This window comes from Camelus ferus, chromosome 24 (genome assembly GCF_009834535.1).
Source record: "Camelus ferus isolate YT-003-E chromosome 24, BCGSAC_Cfer_1.0, whole genome shotgun sequence".
NCBI classification, from domain to species: domain Eukaryota; kingdom Metazoa; phylum Chordata; class Mammalia; order Artiodactyla; family Camelidae; genus Camelus; species Camelus ferus.
The window spans coordinates 6317487-6341386 of NC_045719.1; the positions used below are offsets into that span (position 1 = coordinate 6317487).

Below are 23900 nucleotides of genomic sequence, written 5' to 3' on the forward strand. Positions count from 1 at the left end.
ATTTCTTTCCCCTTAAACAATTTACAACTGGAAATACACTACCAAAAAAATTTTAGATTTAGCAATTGATTTTAATTTTGGGCTCTGTATAGCAGATTAGAGGAATGGTTTTATTGTTTAACTTTCAAGCTATGCAGAAGGTATAGATAAGGTAAACTTCATGTTTCAGAAATACTTTATTCTGTGTTTATATCAAATTAACAGAAAGGAATGTTAAAAAGAAACAACAGGCTCAAAATGGAGTCACTTGAGTAAGCCCATGGCACCAAGATGGGACTTAATACCTAACTTAATTGCAGTTTCAACCTTTCCCAGGAATGTAATCTCACCTGGTCTGTCTGGAATTTCCTGGTCAGCACCAGAGAGGTAATCTGCCTAATAAAACCTTCTGTCCCACAAAGGGAGGTGACCTTGCCACCTTGCCTGAACTGATCCTTTTCCTCTGTTTAAGACTTATCCCACTCCCTCTGTGCCTCTTTCTTTTCTGTAGCTCCTTGGAAATTCTTCCTGTTTGCTTGACGGGATGCTGCTCAATTCATGTATCACTGAATAAGGCCTTAGATTTACTCAGTTGAATTTTTCTGACAGTTTCAGTGGCAGCAATGGGATCTGAAATGAACTTCTGATGGGGTTTTGGGGACAAAGAGAAATGTAGGTGTGGTGCCCTCGAACCCCTAGTCCATGGTCTTCCGTGCTGTTTCTGAGGGCCGTGGGGGAAGATCTTCTCTGTTCTGAGCTTTGTTCTCTTTGTGTCAAGCCCTCAATATAACTGACTTTCCATACTTTCCTATCTGACTGGAAACCCCAGCCATTGATTCCGTCCCAAGATTCACATGGGAGCTGTTAGTAACAGTTCTCAGTTCCCCATTGATGTGGAGCCCCTGGTCTGCAATCCCCATTTGTTGAGGTCTGCTGGTTCAATCCTTTTCCCAATCCCCAGATGCCAGATTGGGAACTGTTGGTGTTACTAGCTGGAGTAGGACAGGGTCCACTTTAGGTTGGACTGGGTCCAGTGTGAAGCTTCAGGCAGTTAAAAATTTAAGTAAAGGCTTTTATATATAATGGCAATCTTGGAAAAAACAACAACAATAACAACAAAACAAACACCCCAAACTCATCTGGACCTCTGTCTATAGTACCCAGTAGAGAGAGGAATATAAAATGTTTTTTACACCACTTTTGGGGATGCTTCTTAATTACAAAATTAATATACAGAAATCTGTTGCATTTCTACACACTAACAATCAACTATTAGAAAGTAAAATTAAGGAAACAATTCCATTTACCATTGCATGAAAAGAAATAAAATACCTAGGAATAAATTTACCTGAAGAGGTAACAGACCTGTACTCAGAAAACTATTAGACCCTGATAAAAACAAAACAAAACAAACAAAAAACCCCAAAAAACCCTGAAGATAACACAAACAGATGGAAAGACACACGGTGTTCTTAGATTAGAAGAATACTGTTAGACTGCCTAAACTGAGAATGCCAGACTAAGATTTCAGGCTTTAACTAAACATGAAACTCTTCTCTTTCTTTCCTTTACTCTGCCGTTGTCCTGAAAAGGTAACGTCATTATCTGTGTCTCCCAGATCATTGCTAAGGAGGGTAATCTTTTTTTTTTTGCCCCTATTTTTCAGTTTTATTAGGTAGAATTGTTACAGTTTAACTGCACATATACAATATACTGCAAGTAAATACACACACATATACTGCACATATTTTTATAATTTACATATATGTACTGTTCATTGTTTCTAAGAATGTTTAGAGTTTTAGCTTTTTAAACTTACATAGTTATCAAAGGAATAAAGCCGACCACAAAACAATAATTAATTCAAAAAGATACATACACCCTATTATCAACAGCAATATTATTTATAATTGCCAAGATATGGAAATATCCTAAGTGCACATCAATAGATGAATGGATAAAGAAGATGCAGCATATATGTGTAATGGAATACAACTCACCCATGAGAAAGGATATTTTCCCAGTTATGGTCCTTCATTCACTTTTTTTTTTTTTTCACTTCTAAAACCAGAATTTTATAACTGGCATAAACATTTCCACTGCATTAATAACAACAAAATACTTAGAAATAAACTTAACTAAGGAGGTTACCTATGCTCTGAAAACTGTAAAACATTGATGAAGGAAATTGAAGATGATACAAAGAAATGAAAAGGTATCTTGTGCTCCTGGATTGGAAGAATCAAGATTATTAAAATGGCCACACTACCCAAAGCAATCTACAGATCCAATGCAACCCCTGTCAAAATATGACATTTTTCACAGAACTAGAATAAACAACCCCAAAATTTATATGGAACCATAAAAGACCTTGAACTGCCAAAGTAAACTTTTCCAGGTCTCTCTTTTTTTTCTTTCTTCTTGTTCTCTTTTCTTACAGTGATGACTAGAGAAGGTCCTTTAACATTTGTTGTAAAGCTGGTTTGGTGGTGCTGAAATCTTTTAGCTTTTGTTTATGTATGAAACTTTTGATTTCTCCATCAAGTCTGAACGAGAGCTTTGTTGGATAGAGTATTCTTGGTTGTAAGCTTCCCCCTTTCATCACTTTAAATGTATTGCGCCACTCCCTTCTGGCCTGCGGAGTTTCCGCTGAAAAATCAGCTGATAACCTTATGGGAGTTCTCTTGTATGTTATTTGTTGCTTTTCTGTGGCTAATTTTAATATTTTCTCCTTATCCTTAATTTTTGTCAATTTGATTACCATGTGCCTTGTGTGTTTCTCTTTGGGATGATTCTGTGTGGATCTCTCTGCACTTCCTGGACTTGTGTGATTGTTTCCTTTCCCAAGTTGGGGGAGTTTTTGGTTATTATCTCTTCAAAAATTTTCTCAGGTCCTTTCTCTCTCTTCTCTTTCTGGGACCCCTATAATGTGAATATTAGTGCACTTCATGTTGTCCCAGAGTTCTCTTAAACTATCCTCACTTCTTTACATTCTTTTTTCTGTTCTGTGGTAGTGATTTCCACTAATCTGTTTTCTAGCTCATTGATCCGTTCGTCTGCCTCATTTATTCTATTCTGGGTTCCTTCTAGTGTGTTACTCATTTCAGTGATTTTATTCTTCAACTCTGGGTATTCTTTATAGTTTACAACTCTTCAGGAGGATAATCTTTCAAACTGCTGGATTTGTCATTTAAAAAAACACTCTGATCTGTTCTCTGATCTGTTCATGATGCAAGAAAATCCTGGTCCATTTCCCCATTTCTGGTTAACAACCCTAAACTTGGGGAATTTTGTGTCCAGGCTCAATACAAAGAAAGTGACACAAGGCAAGGGTAACCAGAATAAAACGGCTTGTGCATTCCACAGATGATTAATATTTCACTGGTCTTGCGGGGTGGATATAGCTCAGTGGTAGAGAACATGCTTGGCATGCACGAGGTCCTGGGTTCATTCCCCACTATCTCCATTAAAAAATTTAAAAAATAATAAAAAATTTTACTGGTCTCAATGGCTGACACCTTTCCAGTCCTAAGCCACAGATTCAAATGGGAATTACCAGGAAGCATTCATGACTCTGGATCTGATTCCTTTAACAAGACCTTACTTTCCTGGTAAATGAGTAACTGCAATTGAGGCTATGATCAGCTACCTCTCCTTAACTCTTGAAAGTATTATGGAATTTGCTGCTAAAGCAATAGGTACCCAACAAAATTCCTTAGACTCTTTGGCTAAAGTTGTTCCTGATAATAGGAAAGCCTTTGATTATCTTTTAGCTGAGCCAGGAAGTGTTTGTATTATGGCCAACACCACCTGCTATATCTGTATTACCACTTCTAGGGAAGTTGAAACTCGGTTACATGAGATCACTGAGCAAGCCACTTGGCTTAAAAACGTCCTTCAGTGACATCTTCTTTGACATATGGTTTTGATTGGTTTGGGTTTTGGGGACCATGTCTCCAAAGTGCACTCCAACTACTTGTGGATTATCTTGCTTATTCTAATCATAATGGTCTCCCTAGTGCATTACATTTTTCTCAAAAGCTTTAAATGCATGTTTGCAGCTGCTAACCACCAAGCAAATGACCTCTCTAAGACTAGAACATCAATAAAGAAGTGAAGAGAATGGCCGATTTAAGGATTGTGAACCTTGATCCGAGTCTTCAGAATGTCACAGGCATTAAGCAAAAATAGCATGACCTATGAATGCCACACAAAGGATCAACAAAAGCTGCAAGCAATAGCTGAGAGTGGTGCTAATGCCATAAAATTTGATCAAGTCTCTCTGTCTGACAAGCTGAGAGCCTGATCAAAAGAGGGGAATCGTTAAAAAGAAACAACAGGCCCAAAATGGAGTCACTTGTGCTAAGTCCATGTCATCAAACTGGGACTTAATACCTAACTTAATTGTAGTTTCAACCTTCCCCGGGAATATAATCTTAACTGGTCTGTCTAGAATTTCCTGGTCAGCACCAGTGAGGCCATCTGCCTAATAAAACCTTTTGTCCCACAAAGGAGATAACTTTGTCTGAACTAATCTTTTTCTTCATTTAAGACTTCCTTACCCAACTCCCTCTGTGCCTTTAAAAGCTTTTCCTTTTCTGTAGCTCCTTGGAGCTTCTTTCTGTTTGCTAGATGGGGTACAGCCCAAATGATGAATCACTGAATAAGGCCAATTTGATCTTCAAATTTACTCAGTTGAATTTTGCTTTTTAACAGGAAAACATTTGTCACTATCATATGGTCTTTCAGCTTAATCTTAATTAAATCCTAAATGTACTAATGTTTTCAGTATGTAGAATATGGCCTGGCACAACATCATTCTATACTGTTGATGTAATAAATATCACTGTATGTTGTTCATGTGAATGAAACAAATTATTTTTTATTAAGGTTTGTGCACCTTTTTTGGTATGTTATACCTCAATAAAAACAAACAAATGTTAAGGAACAACAGGAGTAACTTAATAAAGTTATAGAGTTGTGCCATCTTAACTAAAATCTTTGTTTCCATCTGCCCTGATTTCTACCCAGCCCCTGGCAACCACAAATCTTCTTTCTGCCTCTGTGGATTTGCCTTTTCTAGACATTTCATATGAGTCATAAATATGTGGACTTTTGCATCTCTCCCTGAGCATGTTTTTGATGTTCATTCACATTATAGCACGTATCACTGCTTCTTTCCTTTTATTGCTGAATCATATCCCAATGTATGGGTACATCATTCACCAGTTAATGAATATTTGGGTTGTTTCTACTTTTTAGCAATTATTGAATAATGTTGCTATGAACATTTGTCTATAAGCCTTTGTGCAGACATGTTTTCATTTCTTTTGGTGGGTTGATACCTAGGAGTAGAATTGCTGGGTTGTATAGTAAACCTATGTAAAAAAAATTACTTTACAAAATGCATACCGCTATACAAAATTCTGCTATATTGTTACTAGATCATATTTTCCATAGAAATAAAATTTATCATTTAATTTCTGTAGAAACAAAACAGAAATATATCAAAGTTTAAAAAAGCTTTCTTAGAATGTAGGAAAGAACTTCACAGACCTACCTCAACAGATCCTACATGTGTAGCAACCATCTCTAAAAGACGCTGCAAATTATTTCCTACTTTTCGTCTTTCTTCAGTTGTGGTCTGCACAACTAGTTGGTATCTGTAGAATAAAATCTCGTTTTAGTTGTCTAGGATAAAACCTAATATGAGTTCTAGTTAGCTTACTTGTTTTCATATCCAATTAAACCAGGCTGCGATTGGTATATGTGCTGCTTGCCCTGTGTATAATTCATAGAGGTCCAGTTTGCAATCATTAAAACAGAAATAAAAACATTTTCAAAGATCCCATGCAAGCAACAGCACCAAAGCCTTGTGCTTTTACATACAAAGCTTGGGAACAGAATTATTTTACCAGAGTCTCCAAAAGGACTGTAAACTTAAATGCTTTCAGGGACAAGACATTAAATACATGTAATTGAGGGAACAGGAGTCTTACCTTTAGGCATTCAAATTCAAATTAAAAACAAAAACTGTAAGCCAAAAACTCCTTCAACTCAGTTTTCTACCCCTAGGCTACAAATAACGGAACGAAGAGGTGTGATTTTCTTAAGGATTGTACTTCCCAATCTCAAAGTAAGATTTTTAAAAAGTTTTTTGAGAGCTTCTTAATGCTTAAAAAAAAGAGTATATTTTAATATAAATTAACATAGAGCCTATGGATTAACTCATCACTTCCTCTCCCCAAAATAGCTCTACAATATAAATTAAAGCAAATAAACTTATCTAGTTTTATAAAAATGTTAAATAATTAAACTGAAAATAAACATTATAAATCTTGGCGAGATGAACTTACTCCCGCTGAATGGCATCTAACTCATTCATAGCTTCACTGAGGCCCTCGTTAACCGCACTCTCCAGCAGGTGCTTGTGTTTCTCCAAGGACTCCAGCTCATTGGCACATTTTCTGTCCTCTTCCTCAGCTTCCTATCAGGATAGTTATGGTTACGGTTTTTTGATATTTACATTCTATGCTCTCCAGGTGGATTTTTAAAAATTTATGTAAAGCATCTAAAAATATCAGGTTGCATCATCATTTGTATTCACAGGATGCTTACTGCTTTACCTGTAGAAGACTTAAATGTTCTTTTTGGAAATTTTATATTACAAACATAAATGTGACATTTTCAAAAAGTATAGAATTCATTTAGCAGTTAACAGTCTGTACTATAGGAAATTTTATAATGCTCTGATTTACGTTTTTCCCATGAGCATCAAAGAAGCCCTTTATATAGGTCAAAATGTGGGTAACTTTCACACAACCACCAATTCACATATGTATTAATTATATATAGGCAAAGTAACTCAAATTCATCAATTCCTAGGTTAATCAATATGAAATGGGATAAAGTCATTTAAGTGCTTTAGAGAATAAACTGAAGTATTATCATGGAGAACATATGAAAAAATAAAAATGTATACCAAATGCCTCATATTTCACATGTAAATCATATTATTGTGGCACATTTTCTAAAAATTACACACTGCTTAAAAATGTATAGGCCCTAAATATAATACAGCTCAAGAGAAAAGTTTTCATTTCTTGATAGTTTGTTGGTATAACTAAGTAAAAAATACTGGTTAAAATTTTCACATAAATTGTGTTATGTGGTAATGCAAAGTCATATGAGAACTTCCCTAAGTAAAATGCTGGTCAGAAGGTAGCTTAAAGGTGGTGGAGAATGATTCTTATTTACCTATATTCCAAATTTCATGTAAATGGCCTTTGGAATTTGGCCAAGATAGTCAGTTTGCAACGACTCTTTATGGGCCATCACTTTTACAAAAGCCTTACTGGGGTTCAAGTTTTAGGAGTACTTAACACTAAATCTCTATAAAAAGGTAGAAGAGATTATGTTTAAAACATGTTTTGGTCTTGCAAAGATACTGAATCACAAACCCAAGTATTGGGGGGTATGGAACAGCTCAGTGGTAGAGTGTGTCTAGCATGCATGAGGTCCTAGGTTCAATTCCCCAGTACCTCCATTAAAATAAGTAAATAAATAAACCTAATTACCCCCTGCCCCAAATATATTAAAAAATAACCCGCAAGTATAAAATATTAATGGAATAGTAAACATATTCTATGGTGAAACAGCCCAATTCCATAAATAAGTTCTTTAGAAGAACAAAATAATTACTTATAATAAACTCTGGATAAGGAGATTAAACTAAAGTACAAGTTACAGGATGTAGCTTAAAGATTTCAGTTTGATGTCAGAATAGGTGCCTAGTCCATCAATCATGACATGGCTTTGGCTAATCTATACAAACTGTGGCAAAATTCTTACCTTAACTTTTTGTTGGTAAAGATCATCCAGCTTTTGAACTTCTTCTTTGAGAGTTCGTACACTTCTCCTGCTTTCTGTTATCATTGTATTTAACTTGAGGAATAAAACTTTGTTTGAGAAATCATAACTATACATCAAACATTTTTTAATAAATAAAAAAATCTGGAATAATTCTCAGCAAAATAGATACCAATATCTGTTTTTCTACTGGTAGCAGTGAGAGCGCTTTTTAAGCTCTCATATACATATTATGTAGATATTACATATGCTATTAATATTTTTATATTAATTAATAAGTATAAATTGTTTTGCTCTCTTGTTTTGAAGCCTTGCTTTATTTATCTACTTCAGTTAGTGATCTAGCTTCCATTTGTGTGTTTACTTCCTGGGATGTTAAAGAGAACCATTCATATTGATTTTATTTGATGTTTGCTAATTGGTTAAAGTCAATGCATTATTACAAACAGTAATAAAGTAAATGCATTTAATCTTGTTAAAGCTTGAGCCTTAAGGTCTGCTGAAACCAAAACTGAGGGAAAAAAAAAAGAATATGTTCCTAAAGTTCATTTCCTGTTGACAGGTGCTGATACCAGTTAATACCAGTAACTAATACAGAATGTTTTTTACCTGGACCAAGAGGATATTTCCAACAGGAAGCAGAAAATAGTAATAAATAATAAATAGTAAAATAGTAAAATGTATTAATAAATTTACATCTTTCTGTAAAAGGAAACTTGCATATAGTATTTCTCATTCAATCATCCAAAGTCTCCTGTGAGGGACGTTCCTTTCCTACTCTACAAGGGAGAAGTGAGGCTAGGAAGAATGCTGTTTACTCAGGATCATGCAACTAGCATATGCCCAGAACTCAAAACTAACTCCAAGGAGTTTTTCTATACCACCTGCCTTTCGAATTTTAAAGACTAGAGTTACTAAAAGTTTAAACTTGGCTTACAGTCTATAGATATACTACTTCTGAAGTAATTACTAAGTTAAACAAATTGTTTCATTAAATTCACCTTCAGTAAGGTCAGGACACTTATATAATCAGAACTTCCACTAGGTCCTCATGGTTGATCAAATGTGTTTACTTACATCCGAGCAGCTCTATTTTCTATGTCAGCTTTACTAAAGTTTTATCAGTTAAACACTTTTTTCCCCTGACAACAAAAGTACCTATTTCCATTGTGGTAAATGGGAAGAATTAAAGAAAACAACAATCACCAATAAGTAGTTCTGCAGCCCCAAAGAACTATTACTATTTGGCATTCTTCCTTCCTTCCTCCTTCCTTCTTTCTTTCCCTCTCTCTTTCTTGTGCTCTTAAGCTGCTTATAAGCAAAAATGATATCATTAGTTACTTTATTTAGGTTATTTTTTCCTTCTATAACTGAGAAGACAGAAGCCACTATTCCATCACTTCTTGCCTTCAACCAACGAATCAACCAGCCAACTAACACAGGACGTTTCCTTCTTCCTTCCAGTCAGTGTCAGGATGCAGGGTACACATTTTCTTCATGAAGAAAAGTAACGCCTCCAGCTCTTCTCTGGGTCCCATGCCTTTATATTTCTTCATGGACCACATTCAAATCCATCAGTGCCTTTTGTTCCTAATTTTATTTATTTATTTGCCAAACTCTTTCCCTTGAACTCTCTCCCTCATCTTTAAAACCAAACAACACCCTCCCACATTAAAAAACAAAACAAAACCAAACAAAATCACAAAACCCAAAAAACTTTTTCATACACCACTTCCTAGCTACTGTTCCATCTCCTTTCCTTAGATTCAAACATTTGTAACGGTCAGATTCGTAGTAGTCCATGAAAAATAGTCTATTTCGATTACAGTATCTTCCTCTCTTACCATTCAAACTTCAATCCACAGTAATATGCTTTCTGGCTCCTCTGGTTCATGAAATTGCTTTTGCAAATGGCACCAGGAACACCTTAATTATGAGAGTCAACCATCACCTTTTAGACTTAATCTGAGTAACATTTGTAGTTACTGATAAGACCATGGAAACTCCTGGTTTCCTCATTAAGTCTTGGGAGGTTCGGTGCTTCTAATTCATATATATTTCTCTTTCTCTGCTTATACTTTGGATGTGGATGTTCTCCCAGGATTTTCATCTTGGCTGTATTCTCATGTGCTCACTTGGGAGAGCGCTCTCTCATTCTCACACCTGGGAAATCTCCTGGATTTAATTATACGTATGCTAAAAATATCTCTATCTATATGTCTCCAAAGTCCAATTGCCTACTGAATATTCTCCACTTTGAGGCCTGAAATTAAGCATATCCCAGTCTGAAATCCTCTGTTCTACACCCTTCTTTGTATTCTTTATCAAGGTTTTAGAACCTTACCACTGACAAAGAATATCTCTTTGACCAAACTACTCAGGATGATCTGAACTCTTTTCTCAATTAGGCTGACTTGTGGGCTTTCACGTTTGTCTCTGTATTATCCAATTTTAAGCAAGAATCCTACTAAGTCAGTTTAACCAGAATCCCCCGATACCGAATATCTGATCAGGTTCTTTATCCTCTACCATGCCCCAGGTGATGTCTGATCACCTTGGCCTGCCTGGAGAAGAAACTGTTAGGTTGGTTTAGCCAGAATCCCCCCTTATCCATGATATTTCCTCTCAGTAATTTTCCATTCACTGATCCCTACCCTGCTCCTTGGCTATAAATTCCCACTTTTCTTTGCTATATTTGGAATTGAATCCAATCTTTCTTGTCTGCTACAAAATCCCACTGTAATAGAAAACCACCCCCGCCCCCACTGAATAGTCTGCCTTACCATTGCTAACAAGTGTCATAAATAATTTTTATTTAATACCATATACCAAAGCTGGACACCTGGACATTCTTAATTTCTCTCTTCCTTAACCTTCACATCCAAGTGGACCACTAAATTATGTTGTTTCAATCATTAAACCTCTTTTCTCCATCCTCACTGCAGTAGCCTTGGTTTGAGTCCTTGAGCCTATGGCTGAAGATACTGTTAGGTCTCTTAACTGTGTGACTCTAGTCTCATGTATCTCTAAGCTACTCTTCAAAACGTCAACACTGTGAGCTTACTAAAATACATAGGTTTTATTTCCTGAGTTAAAAACCTTCAATGGTCCCCACTGCCTACAGAATAAAAATTCAACCAGTAAGCAAGAACAAATAAGCCTCTTCAGAATCAGGTTCTGGTTTCTCCAGGCTTCTCCCGATCCTACTTATTCTCATGGTGACTCTTTAACATGCCATGCTCTTTGGTCCCTGGGCCTTCAGAGAGGTAGGGGTGTGTGTATGTGTGTCCTTCCATGTATCTAATGGCCAACTCCTACTTGTTACTCACAACTCGGCTCCCACTTCCTTCAGAAGGAACCTTGTGCTTATGTTAGATGTATTATGAGAATTCACAGCATGCTGTATTTGCACTCCAAAAGTGTCATGATGAAAGTAATTGTTTTCATGTCCATTTTCCCACTCAAAATAAGAATTCACAAAGGCAGATACTGTATCACCAACATTAATTATGGCACAGACATGGAGAGCAGACTCTTAAAGAAAAATTGCTAAATAAATCTTGGTTGCTAATATTTAATTTAAACTTTACACTTACATTCATAGATGTGATTGACTTAATTTTCTTCTTTTGTGGTATCTTTGTCAGGTTGTGCCATGAGAGTTACATTAGCCTTACAAATAAAATTCTTTAAAGATAGATTTTTGTGTTACTTTGCAATTCAAATAAATTCCTTCTGTGTTTATAGTGTATTCATTTCTCATTTTGTTTTTTCCTGCTCTTTCTTGAATGGTTTTGGTAATTATTTTAAAGTACTTATCAGATTGATTAATTTTATTACTCTGATCTTTAATTTCTGTTTAACCTTTACTATTTCAAATTGCTATTTTACCTTATGCAATCTTAACTTAGTCATATAAAAAAATAGTTTTCATTTTTACTCTCTAAAGCATATTACATCATTCATCACTCCGTTTTTTTTTTCTAGTTTGAGATATAATTGACATATGCCACTGTATAGGTTTAAGTTGTACAGGATGATGATTTGATATGTGTAAATACTGTGAAATATTTACCACAATAAGTTTAGTTAGGATTACTCCTTTCTTGAAAAGTCCTCTCTACTTTGGATTTCATAGCATATCCTCTTCTAATTATTCTCTAATTACCTTGTCTACTTCTTCTAAGTGCTTTTCCCACAATTTTCTCTTTGCCAATCCTTTGCCATTTTCTTCTACACATCCTCAAGAAATATCAGCCACATCCCTGGCTTCAATGATCATGTATGTACGAAGACCCTAAAATCTATACTTTCAGACACAATCTCTCTCTTATGTTCTGAATCTATCACCTTAACTTTCTTTTGGATGTCTGTGTCCCGTAGACGGCAAGCTTGACACCTCCAGCCGTCCCACCCACTCTCAGCACTCATCTTTCCTTCTCTAGGTTGACCACATCAGAAAAATGGAAGTCACTGTTGATACTTCTTTCTTTCCTACCTTTCACATTCAGCCATGAAATGCATCTCTAACATTTCTTAAACCTGTCCCCTTCCTTCTATTTCTACTCTAATACTTTGGTTTAATTTCTTAACTTCTTAACTAACCCTAACCCCACTAAGTCATTTTTTCCTATGCCCAAAGGGGTTTTTCAAAAATGCAAATCTGATTAGCACAATTGCATATATCAGTCTTTTTCTCCAAATGGGACTTTATATTTTATGTAAACTTTAGTTATATTTATCTTTGGAATATTAACATGGGGTCTAGCCTATAGTAGGCATTTTATAATTGCTTCCCCACCCTGCCCAAATTTTCCTGCCTAGAGCCTTTAAAAAGTTTCAAGTCAGTCTGAAATATGTTTCAGTCAGGAGGTTCCTATTGCTTGAAATTCATACCTTTTTGAGTCTTCAGGTTTACTGCCCATTCCAAAAGAGAGAAACTAAACTGAAGCATCCTAAAGACTTTACCTCAAATAACTACCACTCTGTGGAACACCTGTTAAAGCAGTCCTGATTTCCATCTTCCTTCCATACTGTCAGCTACAAACCCCCCAAATTTGTAGAAATCCCAAATTATAATAACAATAGTATCAGGAAACTCTTCACTTATCTAACAAATTTTTCTATTTGTGGGAAGAGTGGAAAAATTCTTTCCAATGCAAAGTAAGTCTTGATAAAATTTGTTAACATTAAAAAAAATGGGTTACTTTCAGAATTATTTGTGAAATGCACAGATTTTATTTCCAGATAAGAAAAAATGTAAACAAGTTTTTGTTCTCAGAAAAGATAGCATTTCTTTTACATCTTGAAATCTGTTTGCCAGAACACAATAGTTCTTGAAGATCTGAATTAGCTAGGGCTTTCCTTTAATTGTTTGGTGTTATATAAACAGTACCTTTTGTTTGCATTGGAGAAGGAGCTTCCTCACTTTTCTTAATCAAGGATAATAATGCTTACTCTAAAGGTTGTTAAATACAATAGCATTCTCTCTCAGGGGTATTTGTGGTATTATGTTTCAAGTATCTCAAAACCAGGAACTTTCTGAAACTACTTTTGGAAATAAACTTTCATAGACATTTAAATTTGAATTCCTCTGAATTCCACGGTCCTAAATGAAAAATCGGGTAAATGGAAGACCTAATCTGTCATAGCTAGTTAGCTTCTAAACCCAAATGATATGTACTTACTTTTCAGGGTAGCCACCTCAAATCCCTTTTACTATAAAAAGAAATATTACTAAATTAATATAATTAAATCATATTAGATAAAGGAGGCAATTCTCCATTTAAAAAAGAGAAAAGGGAGTTTTACTCAGTTTTATCACTTCATCAATGACACATGAAGCTTAGAATGATGTTTAAGTTACTTAAAAAATTACTTCAAGTGTTTCTAAGTCAAAGGTATACCCAACTCTTATTTTTCATAATATATTAAAAATTCAGCCCTTAGCAATTAGAAACCACAAAATCTAATGTTTGTTTTTAATGACTCTGTTTCATTACTTACTTGTTCTAAAGTATCCTCCAACCCCATCTTTTTATTTAGAGCTTTATTAATTTCTTCTTCAGTTTGGTTTAAGAGTTCCTTGAGTGGTACCTATAAAATACATGGGAACATGGATTACATACGACATATGTAATTACAGTTCTCTCATGAGGCATCTTTTGGAGAAAAAAAAGTAGAGCCATGGCATTTTTAATCTAAATTAAATACACCATCGATAAGAAAATAAAACTAATTGTAGTGCAACTTCTCTAACTATGGAGTATAACTTGCTTTTGGTTTGAATACTTGCAAAATTTTAGATTTGCTTCTTTTCTGGAAAGTCACTGCTATTATTTAAACATTTTATAAGTACACTTAGTTTAATGCAATAACTTTCTTGAAAACAATTTACATGTGGGTTTTACTTTTATGCTGTGCTCTCTAGATGAATAATTTTTCTCTTAATACTTTTCTATTCTTTAGTCGTACAATTATCTGCTTATTTTTCTTCTTCATTTTTTGCTCTTCATTGTAACTCTGTTGTGATAGCAGAAGGCTTGAAACATGGCAAATGTTAATCAGCAGGGACTGGTTGAATTAGCCATACAATGTAGGACTGAGGCTGAAAAAGGAAGGAGGAAGATCTCTACATTGTCAGGGAGAGGGAAATTTCCCCCTGTACTCTGCTTAAGTTCTTGTGGCAGGACTCAGAACAAAACTGAGGCAAAGGGGACTATCATCACTTTCCCTTCTTGCAGTCAGAGATCTGGGAGGCTGAAACGGTAAGAAATCTTACCTTCTGCCTGCTTTTGTCAGATGTCCCGAGATCTCTCAGCTGAAGTACTCTTGGAAAGGGGGAGGAGGAAGCAGTTTTCCAGCCAGTGATTTCTCCAGGCTGGCTTGCCAAAACTGTCTGGGAGAAGGAAAATTTCCCCCTTCCCAACAACATACTACTGCAGAGAGATCGCAGGGGGAGAGGGCTGATCCACGAATAAAGCAAGATGGGTGTTCAAAATAGGCAAATATTTACCAGTTTATTTCAATAAAAATGGAACTCAGGAACAGCCAGATGGAAGAGATGGACAGGGCAAGGTACTTGGGAAGGGGTGTGGAGAGTCCATATTTTCTAGGTGTGCCACTCTCCCTGCGTCTCCACATGTTCACCAACTGGAAGCTCTTATCTGCTTGCATTTCTCTTATTTATCCTCTTTTCTACTGATTTTATTTCAAACAGTATTCATTGCTTCCCATTATTATTTTTGTTGTTGTTGAGATGAAACACACTTTAAAATGGCTAAACTGAAATACTTTTTTTTTTTGAGTAAAGATAGATTTATTTAGAGAGATACATACTGCAAAGAGTGTAAGCTATTTCAAAAGGCAAGAGAAAGGCCATGAGGTATAGGGGCTGGGTGCTCAGGTTAAATTAAAAGCAGATACACACTTCATAGACAGAGTGTGGGCCATCTCCAGAGAGGAGGGAGCAAGAGAGGTGGCCTAAACTGAAATAATTAAAACGAATTTAACATAAAATTTGCTCTTTTAAAGTGTATAACTCATGGGCATTTAGTACACTCACAATGCACTCTCATTTTAGAACAATTTCAACACTCCCAAAGAAAATCCTGTACACTACTATGTTTTCAGTAGCTCTTTTGAAGTTATGGCTGAGATTTACTTTTGGCTGCTCTTTTCTGAAAGAGGCAATGGCTTCTTTAATCTCTTTAAGAACTTTTCTGCACATACTACTTACAACAATTGGGGTTGCACTTTCTTGATGTTATTTCTATTTTTATTATTCTATTATTATGTAAGAGAGCAAAGAAAATACTTCCTTTTTTTTCCTGAGCATATACATTCTTTTTGCACTGGGTAATCTTTTCTACAGTGATTTGATTCTACAGTGATTTGATTCTTGTATTAGCCATGTCAAACTACTAAAAATAGAGGTGAATAAACCCTATTTGCCTGCCTGCCTATCTACCTACCTAGCTATTGTTGAGAAACAATACAGAAAAAGATTAAATGTTTATTGGATGCATCTTTTTCTATTAAAAATGAGTTTAGCTTTATTTAATCAAAGTCTGTCCACCAGTAAACTAATCTGTGAAAGTAAGGATTGTATCTTTCCAGGTATTTCATCTCCAGCACTTAGCTGGTAAGGAAAATAGTGTGTATTCAATAAGTAATTTATGGAATACATGAGTGATTCTCAAGGGAAAAAAAATGCATGGCTTTAGATTTTGACATTTTTTGATGAGGAGGGTATAGCTCAGTGGACATGCTTAGCATGCTGGAGGTCCTAGGTTCAAACCCTAGTACCTCCATTAAAAAATTAAAAAATTAAAAATAAATAAATAAATAACAAAATAAATAAACCTAATCCCTCCACCCCCAGAAAGATAATGTTTAAAAAAAATTAAAAAAAATTTTGAAAATTGACTTTTTTGGGGGAGTCACTAAAATACTAAAATCTGTGAATAATTAAGAAGTTTGAATTAAAAATTTTCTTCCCCAAATTATATCCTTGGCCATATTTGAAAATTTTGTGCAGTTTTCTCATTAGTGACTGCTGGTGTTACATAATGCTCTATTGTATTTCATGCTTTCATGTGTGTCCTTGTGCCTGAAACTCTTTCCCACAGACCAGTCCCTTAAGTATCTCATCTTTCAAATTTCACTCCAGCTTTACCATCTTTGCAGAGACTTTTCTTTTCTCTTAATTCTGGGAAGAATTGATCTTGGTACCATACCTTATAAAGACTAATACATATATAGCATTTATTTTTATGTCTTTCTCCCCTAGCAGCAACTTGAAAGCAAGGGTCAGCTCTTTTTTTGTCTTTATAATCTTGGCATCTATTTTATATGTAATCAGATCTTTTATTGGATAGCTGAATAGATAAAGCATGTAGAGAGGAAGACAAGGCTTTATAATTTGAAGAGTAAGTACAACAGAGAGAAGATTTCTACTACCAGGAAGAAAGAAGACAAAAAGTTTCAGTGTTGTATTTCTATGTTTAGTCCTGAGTTATGGACATGCTTAAGTTTAAACTCTTGTAAATATATGATCCAGACATTAATCATATCCTTTAAAAACCTCCTGAAGTACTCACGATTACGTACATAAACTTGAGCTCTGTATTTGACAAGGCAGTTGGCACCAGCTTCAGGATTAAACTTAATTTCAAAGTCATAACCTTTGGAATTCTCAGCACCTTTAGGAATAAGTTTTAATTTTCTAGCCAACTTATGATATTCTGCTAATTGTGTTTCAATCTGTAAGAAGAGAACGCAAAAATGTTACAAAAAAACAAAATAGCTCCATTCCACATGGTTTTCAATTGGCAGTTTTTGAAGTTTTACACAAAAATTATGTTTTTTAGTTTATAATTGAGTATTTTTTGGTAGTAAGAATGGCAGTTTTAAAAGATAAAGATTGAAAGATTTTATCCACACTAAACTGTAGGATCGTTTTAAGACCATAAGTAATTAGTAAGCAATATACTCCTATTCTTCCATTTATCTGACAAATAGTTTGAATAGTCCATATTTAGGTATTAACTAAAATTCACTTTTTAAAGTTCCAGATGGAGACATTATGAAACAAAACCAAACAAACCTTAATTTTGTTGATGTACAAAATAAAACATGTCATTTATCTAAAATGAGAAATGTAGTAATTTAAGTCTTAAAATGTTACTTCAACTGTTTTGATAAGAATACGTTAGTAACACATGCCACATTTCCTGGTCTCCTTCCCTTCTTCAAGGCTTTGTTCAAATTATGTTAGAGGGAAAGCCTTCGTGATGATGTAACCCCCCCAATTTCTCTATCCTCTTACTTTACACTTCTTCAAAGCACTAATTACTATCTGACATATATTATTTACTTGTTCACCTCCATTACTTGAATGTAAGCTCCATGAAAGCAGCTGCATCCTCAGCGCCTAGAACACTGCTTGGTGTAGAGGAGATACATAGTATTTGATTAAATAAATGAATTGCAGAGTCTAGGCTTCCTCCATTTAATACATTCTTAGTTTCTTGCTGTTGTCATTAATCCATAAAAATGAATATTTTGAGTAAAAGAATGGCAAAAGTACCCATCAGAACCTGTTTAAAAAAATCTGTAATTTCCAAACATTTCTCAGCTCTCAAAAGCAATATTACTTATATATATTAAATTTAAGATTTCTTATTAATAGATCAGGAAATCATTTCAACTACTATAATTTGTAACATAGTAGCTCTCTAGGGGCTACTAAGGTATGTAGGTCTACTTGTCCTTATATTAATGATGCTAGGGTTGTTTTTCTCTGTTCTTCACTAGGATTTTATTTCTCTAATGAAACAATTTTCACAAGCCCACGCACTTTATCACGCCTAACTGCAGGGAGAGTAAATATGTGTCTCATTTCGCCTTCCCACAACCAATCCAGACAGTGAAAATTCATCACATTCTTTCCTGATAAGTCTAGATGCAGCCCCAATGTCTTATCTCAATAAAGATCTCTGAAGGATACCTCCTGTCAGAGGTGGCATGTGGAATACCAGTCCGGAAATAAATATCACGGGCAGAAAGTTTATGGTGGGCTTTTGCATTCCGCTACCGTTCTTTAATATCTCACCTACTCAGTACCCTAAGGCTTTCTTCACACGTTCACGGCCCTTCTCTGGCCTCTCATTAGGCCACTGCTTACCTACTTCCCAGATAATTTTCTTCTTTCAGCCTGATCCTCCAAATCAGAAATAGTGTTCAGAATTTATAGTTTTAGTTAATTAAACACAGAATTCACCTAGTCCAGAGATTCATAACTTCCCCTTTCCCACACAGTGCTTGAGAGATAAAATTTATTCATTAATATCTTTTGAGGTAACATTTCAGATTCACTGACCAAGTCTAACCACACTCCATTTTATAAATAAGGAAACTGAGGCTCTGAGAAGTTAGAGGACACGCTGAGGTCACATGAACGTGTGGTGGCAAACCCAGGGCTAAGACACAGGTTTATCAAATTCTAGGTTCAAAGACTTTCTGGATCACCACCACAGGCTATTTCTTATAAACGTTTATTTTCCCTTTTAATTCATAGGGGCAGGTTACCTAGCAGGTCAGGAGAATGAGCAAGTACGGACGGTTAAGGCAGAGCAAAACTGGTGAAGCAGGGCCAAAAAAGAAGACACTACTTACTGCTCATACTGAATTATCCATTCCATATTAAGTATTACATACGTAGGTGTGTAAAATACAGATTTTCAATTATGCAAAACAGTTAAAACCTAAGAAAATATTTGCATTATGCTTATAACGCACTTCACAATGTGATCAGGATGAAAACCCAGCACTGCTCCCTTAAGCAAGCACAGCCGCTTTGTTCAAAGTACTTTTTCTGTTTTAACAATGGTGATCTGTATATATAAGAAACACCGTACTAAGGAAAGTGCTGGAAGTAATAGGGTTAAAAAAAACCCCATTACTTTTGGAGCAAAAGATAGAGACTAAATTTTTCTCAGCGAAGTTTAAATTTTAGAACTACATCTGCCAATAAACAAACAAAACTGAAGAAATTAGAGTGAAAAACTTCAAACTAAAACTTATGTTTGAAACTTTCTAGTCTGTTTTTCTCCATTAAAAAAAAAAGAGCATTTTAAAAGACATGCCTTCTTACCTTTTCTTTAAAAAAAAAGTCAATTTATGTAAGTTTTCTTAGGAATGCAAACAGTGTATGCAGCAGACAGGATCACTGTGGAACTATTTGATAGAGAAAATGTCCCTAGACAACCTGTTACATTATTGTTTTAGAACACATTGGTGTCATGTTCATGATTATGCTGAATCATTAAGAAAACATTCATGTTTTCTGAGAGCTACATTTAAGAATAAATAGTATATAGCTAAGCAAGGCAGAAGCACAGAACATTCATAAAAGATTGCCAGTAAAAATAAGGATAAAGTTTAATTGTCTATAAACTCACATGGTCAGTAAGCACATTTTCTCAACAATGTTGGCTAAAATGATAATGTACCACCTATTAAATTAAAATGAAGTAAAGTAATTTGGTTCTGATGAAGGTCACTAGAGACTGCTGTTACTGAATCTGACCAACTTTTGAATCCTTTCATTGTATTTGACACTGTTCATTCCTTCCTGACTTTCTTCTCTCAGCTTCCAGTCTGTTGACCTCTCTGGCTAGTCCTATTTCCTTTCAGACCTGTCTTAAGGGGCCTTTGTCTACTCTAAGATGCTGGTGTTCCCAGGGTTCTGTCTTCTTCCTTTGCATTCTTCCCTTGTTGAATTCATCTACCTTGCGGCTTCAATGACAATATATACTGATTTTTAACAAATCTACATTGCAAACCCAGATATTTTATGCTGAGGTCCAGACTATATCAAAGAGCCTGCTTGAGATTTTTATTTGGATGCCCTCTGGACACAACAGGTCCAGTGTACCATCCTCATTCCCGACCGGCAACTTCTCCTCTAAGCCCGAGTTGGGGGTGCCATTGCTCCATCACCCAAGCCAGACAGCGGGGACTGCTCCCCTTTCTTTCACCAAGTCTTATTCACTCTACATCCTAAGTAGTCAGAATCCACCCATTTCTTTGCATCTCCACTAGCATTATCTAAATTCAGCTTTTAATTTCTCACCACTTCACTGCTACAGATCCTTATCTGACTGTTTTGCTTCCTTCTTTCCATTTTTCACAGTATCAAATATGAGATCTTTCTGAAATGTGAGCTTATCTATTTAAAAATTTTAAGAGCCTCTTGGAGCTTTCAGGATAAAGTCCAAACTTCTAAACATGAAAAAGACTTTCACTGTCTGATCTGCGCTTATCTGTTGACTTCCATTATTTGCAATATGCCCCCACCCCTTGCTGTTAAGCTCCAGCCATAAGAAAAGCTTGGGACACCACAGTGCATCATGCAATTTTTCTCCTGAGCTTTCCCATATACTTCGTAGTTTGCTGGCTATGTTTAGGTGTTACCTCTTCAAGGAAGCCTTTCTAAAAACCACTGCCACCCGTCTCCCCACATCATGCACACCAAATCTGGGTTAGGTATACTCTGCTTCCTCAGTATGCTGTGCAAGCATCTGTTAGAGGTCTGACCTCATGGCTAAAAATATCAACTAGATTGGAAGTTTCTTAAGGGGGGAGTCTTATGTCTTTTTCTCTTTCCTCTAGGCCCAGCATGGTAAGTGGCACCCTGTAGATATTAAATAAATGTTTGAGTGGTGAGTAGGTAAATGAAGAAGTGACTCATATTCACTTCCAGAATAAAAGGCATGGGATTTATGAAAATTATTTTCATAGCCTTAGAGACTTTTTGCTTATTTATTGGTTCACTGTTAGAAAATATAGGCTACCTTAAATATGACTGAGAAATTGAGGGGGTTGCTGAATTGACATAAAGGGGTGAGTGTATTTTTAGTAAAATGTCAATGCTAAAAAACTGTACCTCAGCAGGTCAATTTATCCTACCCACTCAGTTCTTCTTAACTCGGATAGACGTTTACAAAGGTAAGTTCTGAAGAGTTGCCACTCTGGGAAGGGCATGACATACCGCCTCTTTGCCTCGGGCATATTTCAACTCCTCATTCCACAACTGCTGCTGTTCCACCTCCAGGTCCTTGGTTAATTTGTTAATGGTCTGCTGCAATTCATTTCTTTCGTGATTTATTCTCTCAATGTCTGCAACTGAGTACTTCTGGTTATCAACAATATTCTGTAGTCGAGAATTCTCCTGTTTCATTGTTTCACATTCCAGCTCTACATTGAAAAAAGAAAAAATTTCTTAAGTTCCCTCAATTCCTACAAAGAAACTGAGGCCACTATTTAATAGAGTTGATTAAGATGTCTAAACTTCCAAGTTAGTTATGTGTATATTTTTCTTTTCTTTTTTTTGGATAATTCTGTTTGATTTCACTTTGTTAATAACATTCTTGGAACATGATGCAATTAAAGTTTTGTGTTAGAACCTTATTCCCCTATTGGCTTGCTATGGTTTTCAGAAAGTGCTGTATTAAAAAAAAAATGGCCCCACACATAATGATTATGACTAAGAATTGTTTGACTTAAGAGAGTCTGTTACTGTACGGTTAAGGTGTTTTAATACTCCTGCAAGATTCTCTGCAATAAGGCGGAAAACCCACAAGTTTTTCATAAACAAAAAATACTTATGTAAGCATACATCACTTATTATACTTATTTCACTGATATTTTCAGCGCTTTCATCAAATATTAAGTAATGATAGTGGTTAGGTTCTTGTGTTACTAAAGTTTATAACCATGAATGATTACACTGTACCAAGAGAATATGGTACATACAAACAGCAAAGATTATGAAAGAGGAAGAAAAGTTATCAAATTTAAAATATTTGCGGTTATATAGAACAGTGATTCCAACATTTTGTGACTCATAGCTAATAAAGAGTATGAGAGTATTTTTAAGCAGGCTGGGACAAATGGATGAGGATTCTCATGATCAAAGGGGCCAAGAGAACCATCCTGAGGGCTGACAGGATCAAGGTCTTGGCTTGGTTATGATTCGTTTCGTAGCACTGTAGTTGGGGAGCTCCAGATCTGAGTTCAAAATAAATTAGCAATTGGTTTAAGTATAACTTCATACACTTATTACAGGAATCTGTACCCAAAAATCCACAATGTATAATATCTATAGTTTAAATATGTCTCATTCACTCTTGGCCATGAAAGGCTTTAAACAGTCAAGAAGGTTAAAATACTCAGAATAAAAACATCTTAGGATAACAGTTATCAAATTATTGTCTCAAACTAAATCACTCTGCAATGGCAAATGATTTCTGAAGTATTTCTTTCTCACCTACCCAGTTTGTAATTCCTGGAAAAAAATTCTCATAAGTAGGAAGGATGAAAATTCTCTAGGTTAAATACCAGTAAGGAAGATAAATTATTAATATTATAAAGAATTGATTTAATTGCATTACAAACACTGCTATAATAAGAAATTAGTCTATGGTTCCTTGTTATCATGGAGAACAAACATTAGGGGTCAAGTGTAAACTATTTAAAGAGTTGGTTTAGAGCAAAGCTAATGTATGTAATCAGACTTATTTGGAAAAAAATAAACCAATTTAGCAAACACTCCAGAAAATTATTGTCCTTGATTTGACAGATGATCAATATTCCATAGACTAAGAGTTAAATCAAATATCCTAAGAACTATCTACACAATTCCTATGTGAGACAGACACAGCCTGCAAAACCCTGAAAGAATAAAACCGAAGCAGGCAAAGACTTGGGAAAACAGTATAGTACATCCATATAGTTATTTATTTTGTAAACTGCCATCCAATGGCTCTGTGATGTGTAGATATCCTTCTTTATTCTCTTTCTGGCACCACAGAAGTGTCAATCAATTTGTGTGCCACAGTATTTGCAGACTTTCATGATTAAGATCTATATATGCTTATGAAAACAAGGTTAGAAGCACACAAAATATTAACAAGCTTTCTTTAATTGGGCTTTTGTAGGACTAGCGTCTTTTCATCTTATTTTCAATCAGTTTAAGATGCTGAGTAGTTCAGAAGGTAGTTGATAGAGAATAAGACAATTATAGCAGGCTGAGGCCAGTAGGGATTTAAAAATATGGCTTATTAATCACAAGGTGGAATAGAAGATGTATTTATAGTCAGGTAGTATATGTTCTTAGGTTAGGTCCTTCTTGGCTTCAAAAAGCCAGGTGGCCTGAAAACATGTTAGAAGGTGTAGTAGTTTGAATAATGGCCACCCAAAGATGTGAAGTCCTAATCTAGTCCCTGGAATTACCTTATTTGGAAGAGGGGTCTTCACAGATGTAATTAAGTATGTTGAGATGAGGAAATTACCCTGGATTATTGAGGTGGGCCCTAAATACCATCATAAATGTCCTTAAAAAATGGAGGCAGAGAAAAATTAACATAGAAGAGAGACATACGCACAGGGAAAGCAATGTGAGGATGGAGGCAGAGATTGGAATGACATGGCCACAATCTCAGGAATGCCATCAGACACCAGAATTTGGAAGAGGCAAGGAATGGATT

General features: G+C 35.4%; 1 protein-coding gene across 1 annotated transcript in view; it reads right to left on the reverse strand.

The window, feature by feature from the left end:
- NDC80 (NDC80 kinetochore complex component) overlaps window positions 1-23900 on the reverse strand; it is a 41285-nt gene that overhangs the window by 3002 nt on the left and 14383 nt on the right. The window contains exons 11-16 of the mRNA XM_032467366.1: window positions 21404-21609; window positions 16960-17112; window positions 13855-13944; window positions 7831-7923; window positions 6336-6466; window positions 5540-5642 (exon numbers count right to left, since the gene is read on the reverse strand). Coding sequence (XP_032323257.1) covers window positions 5540-5642; window positions 6336-6466; window positions 7831-7923; window positions 13855-13944; window positions 16960-17112; window positions 21404-21609 — 776 coding nt within the window. The remainder of the gene's footprint in view (window positions 1-5539; window positions 5643-6335; window positions 6467-7830; window positions 7924-13854; window positions 13945-16959; window positions 17113-21403; window positions 21610-23900) is intronic.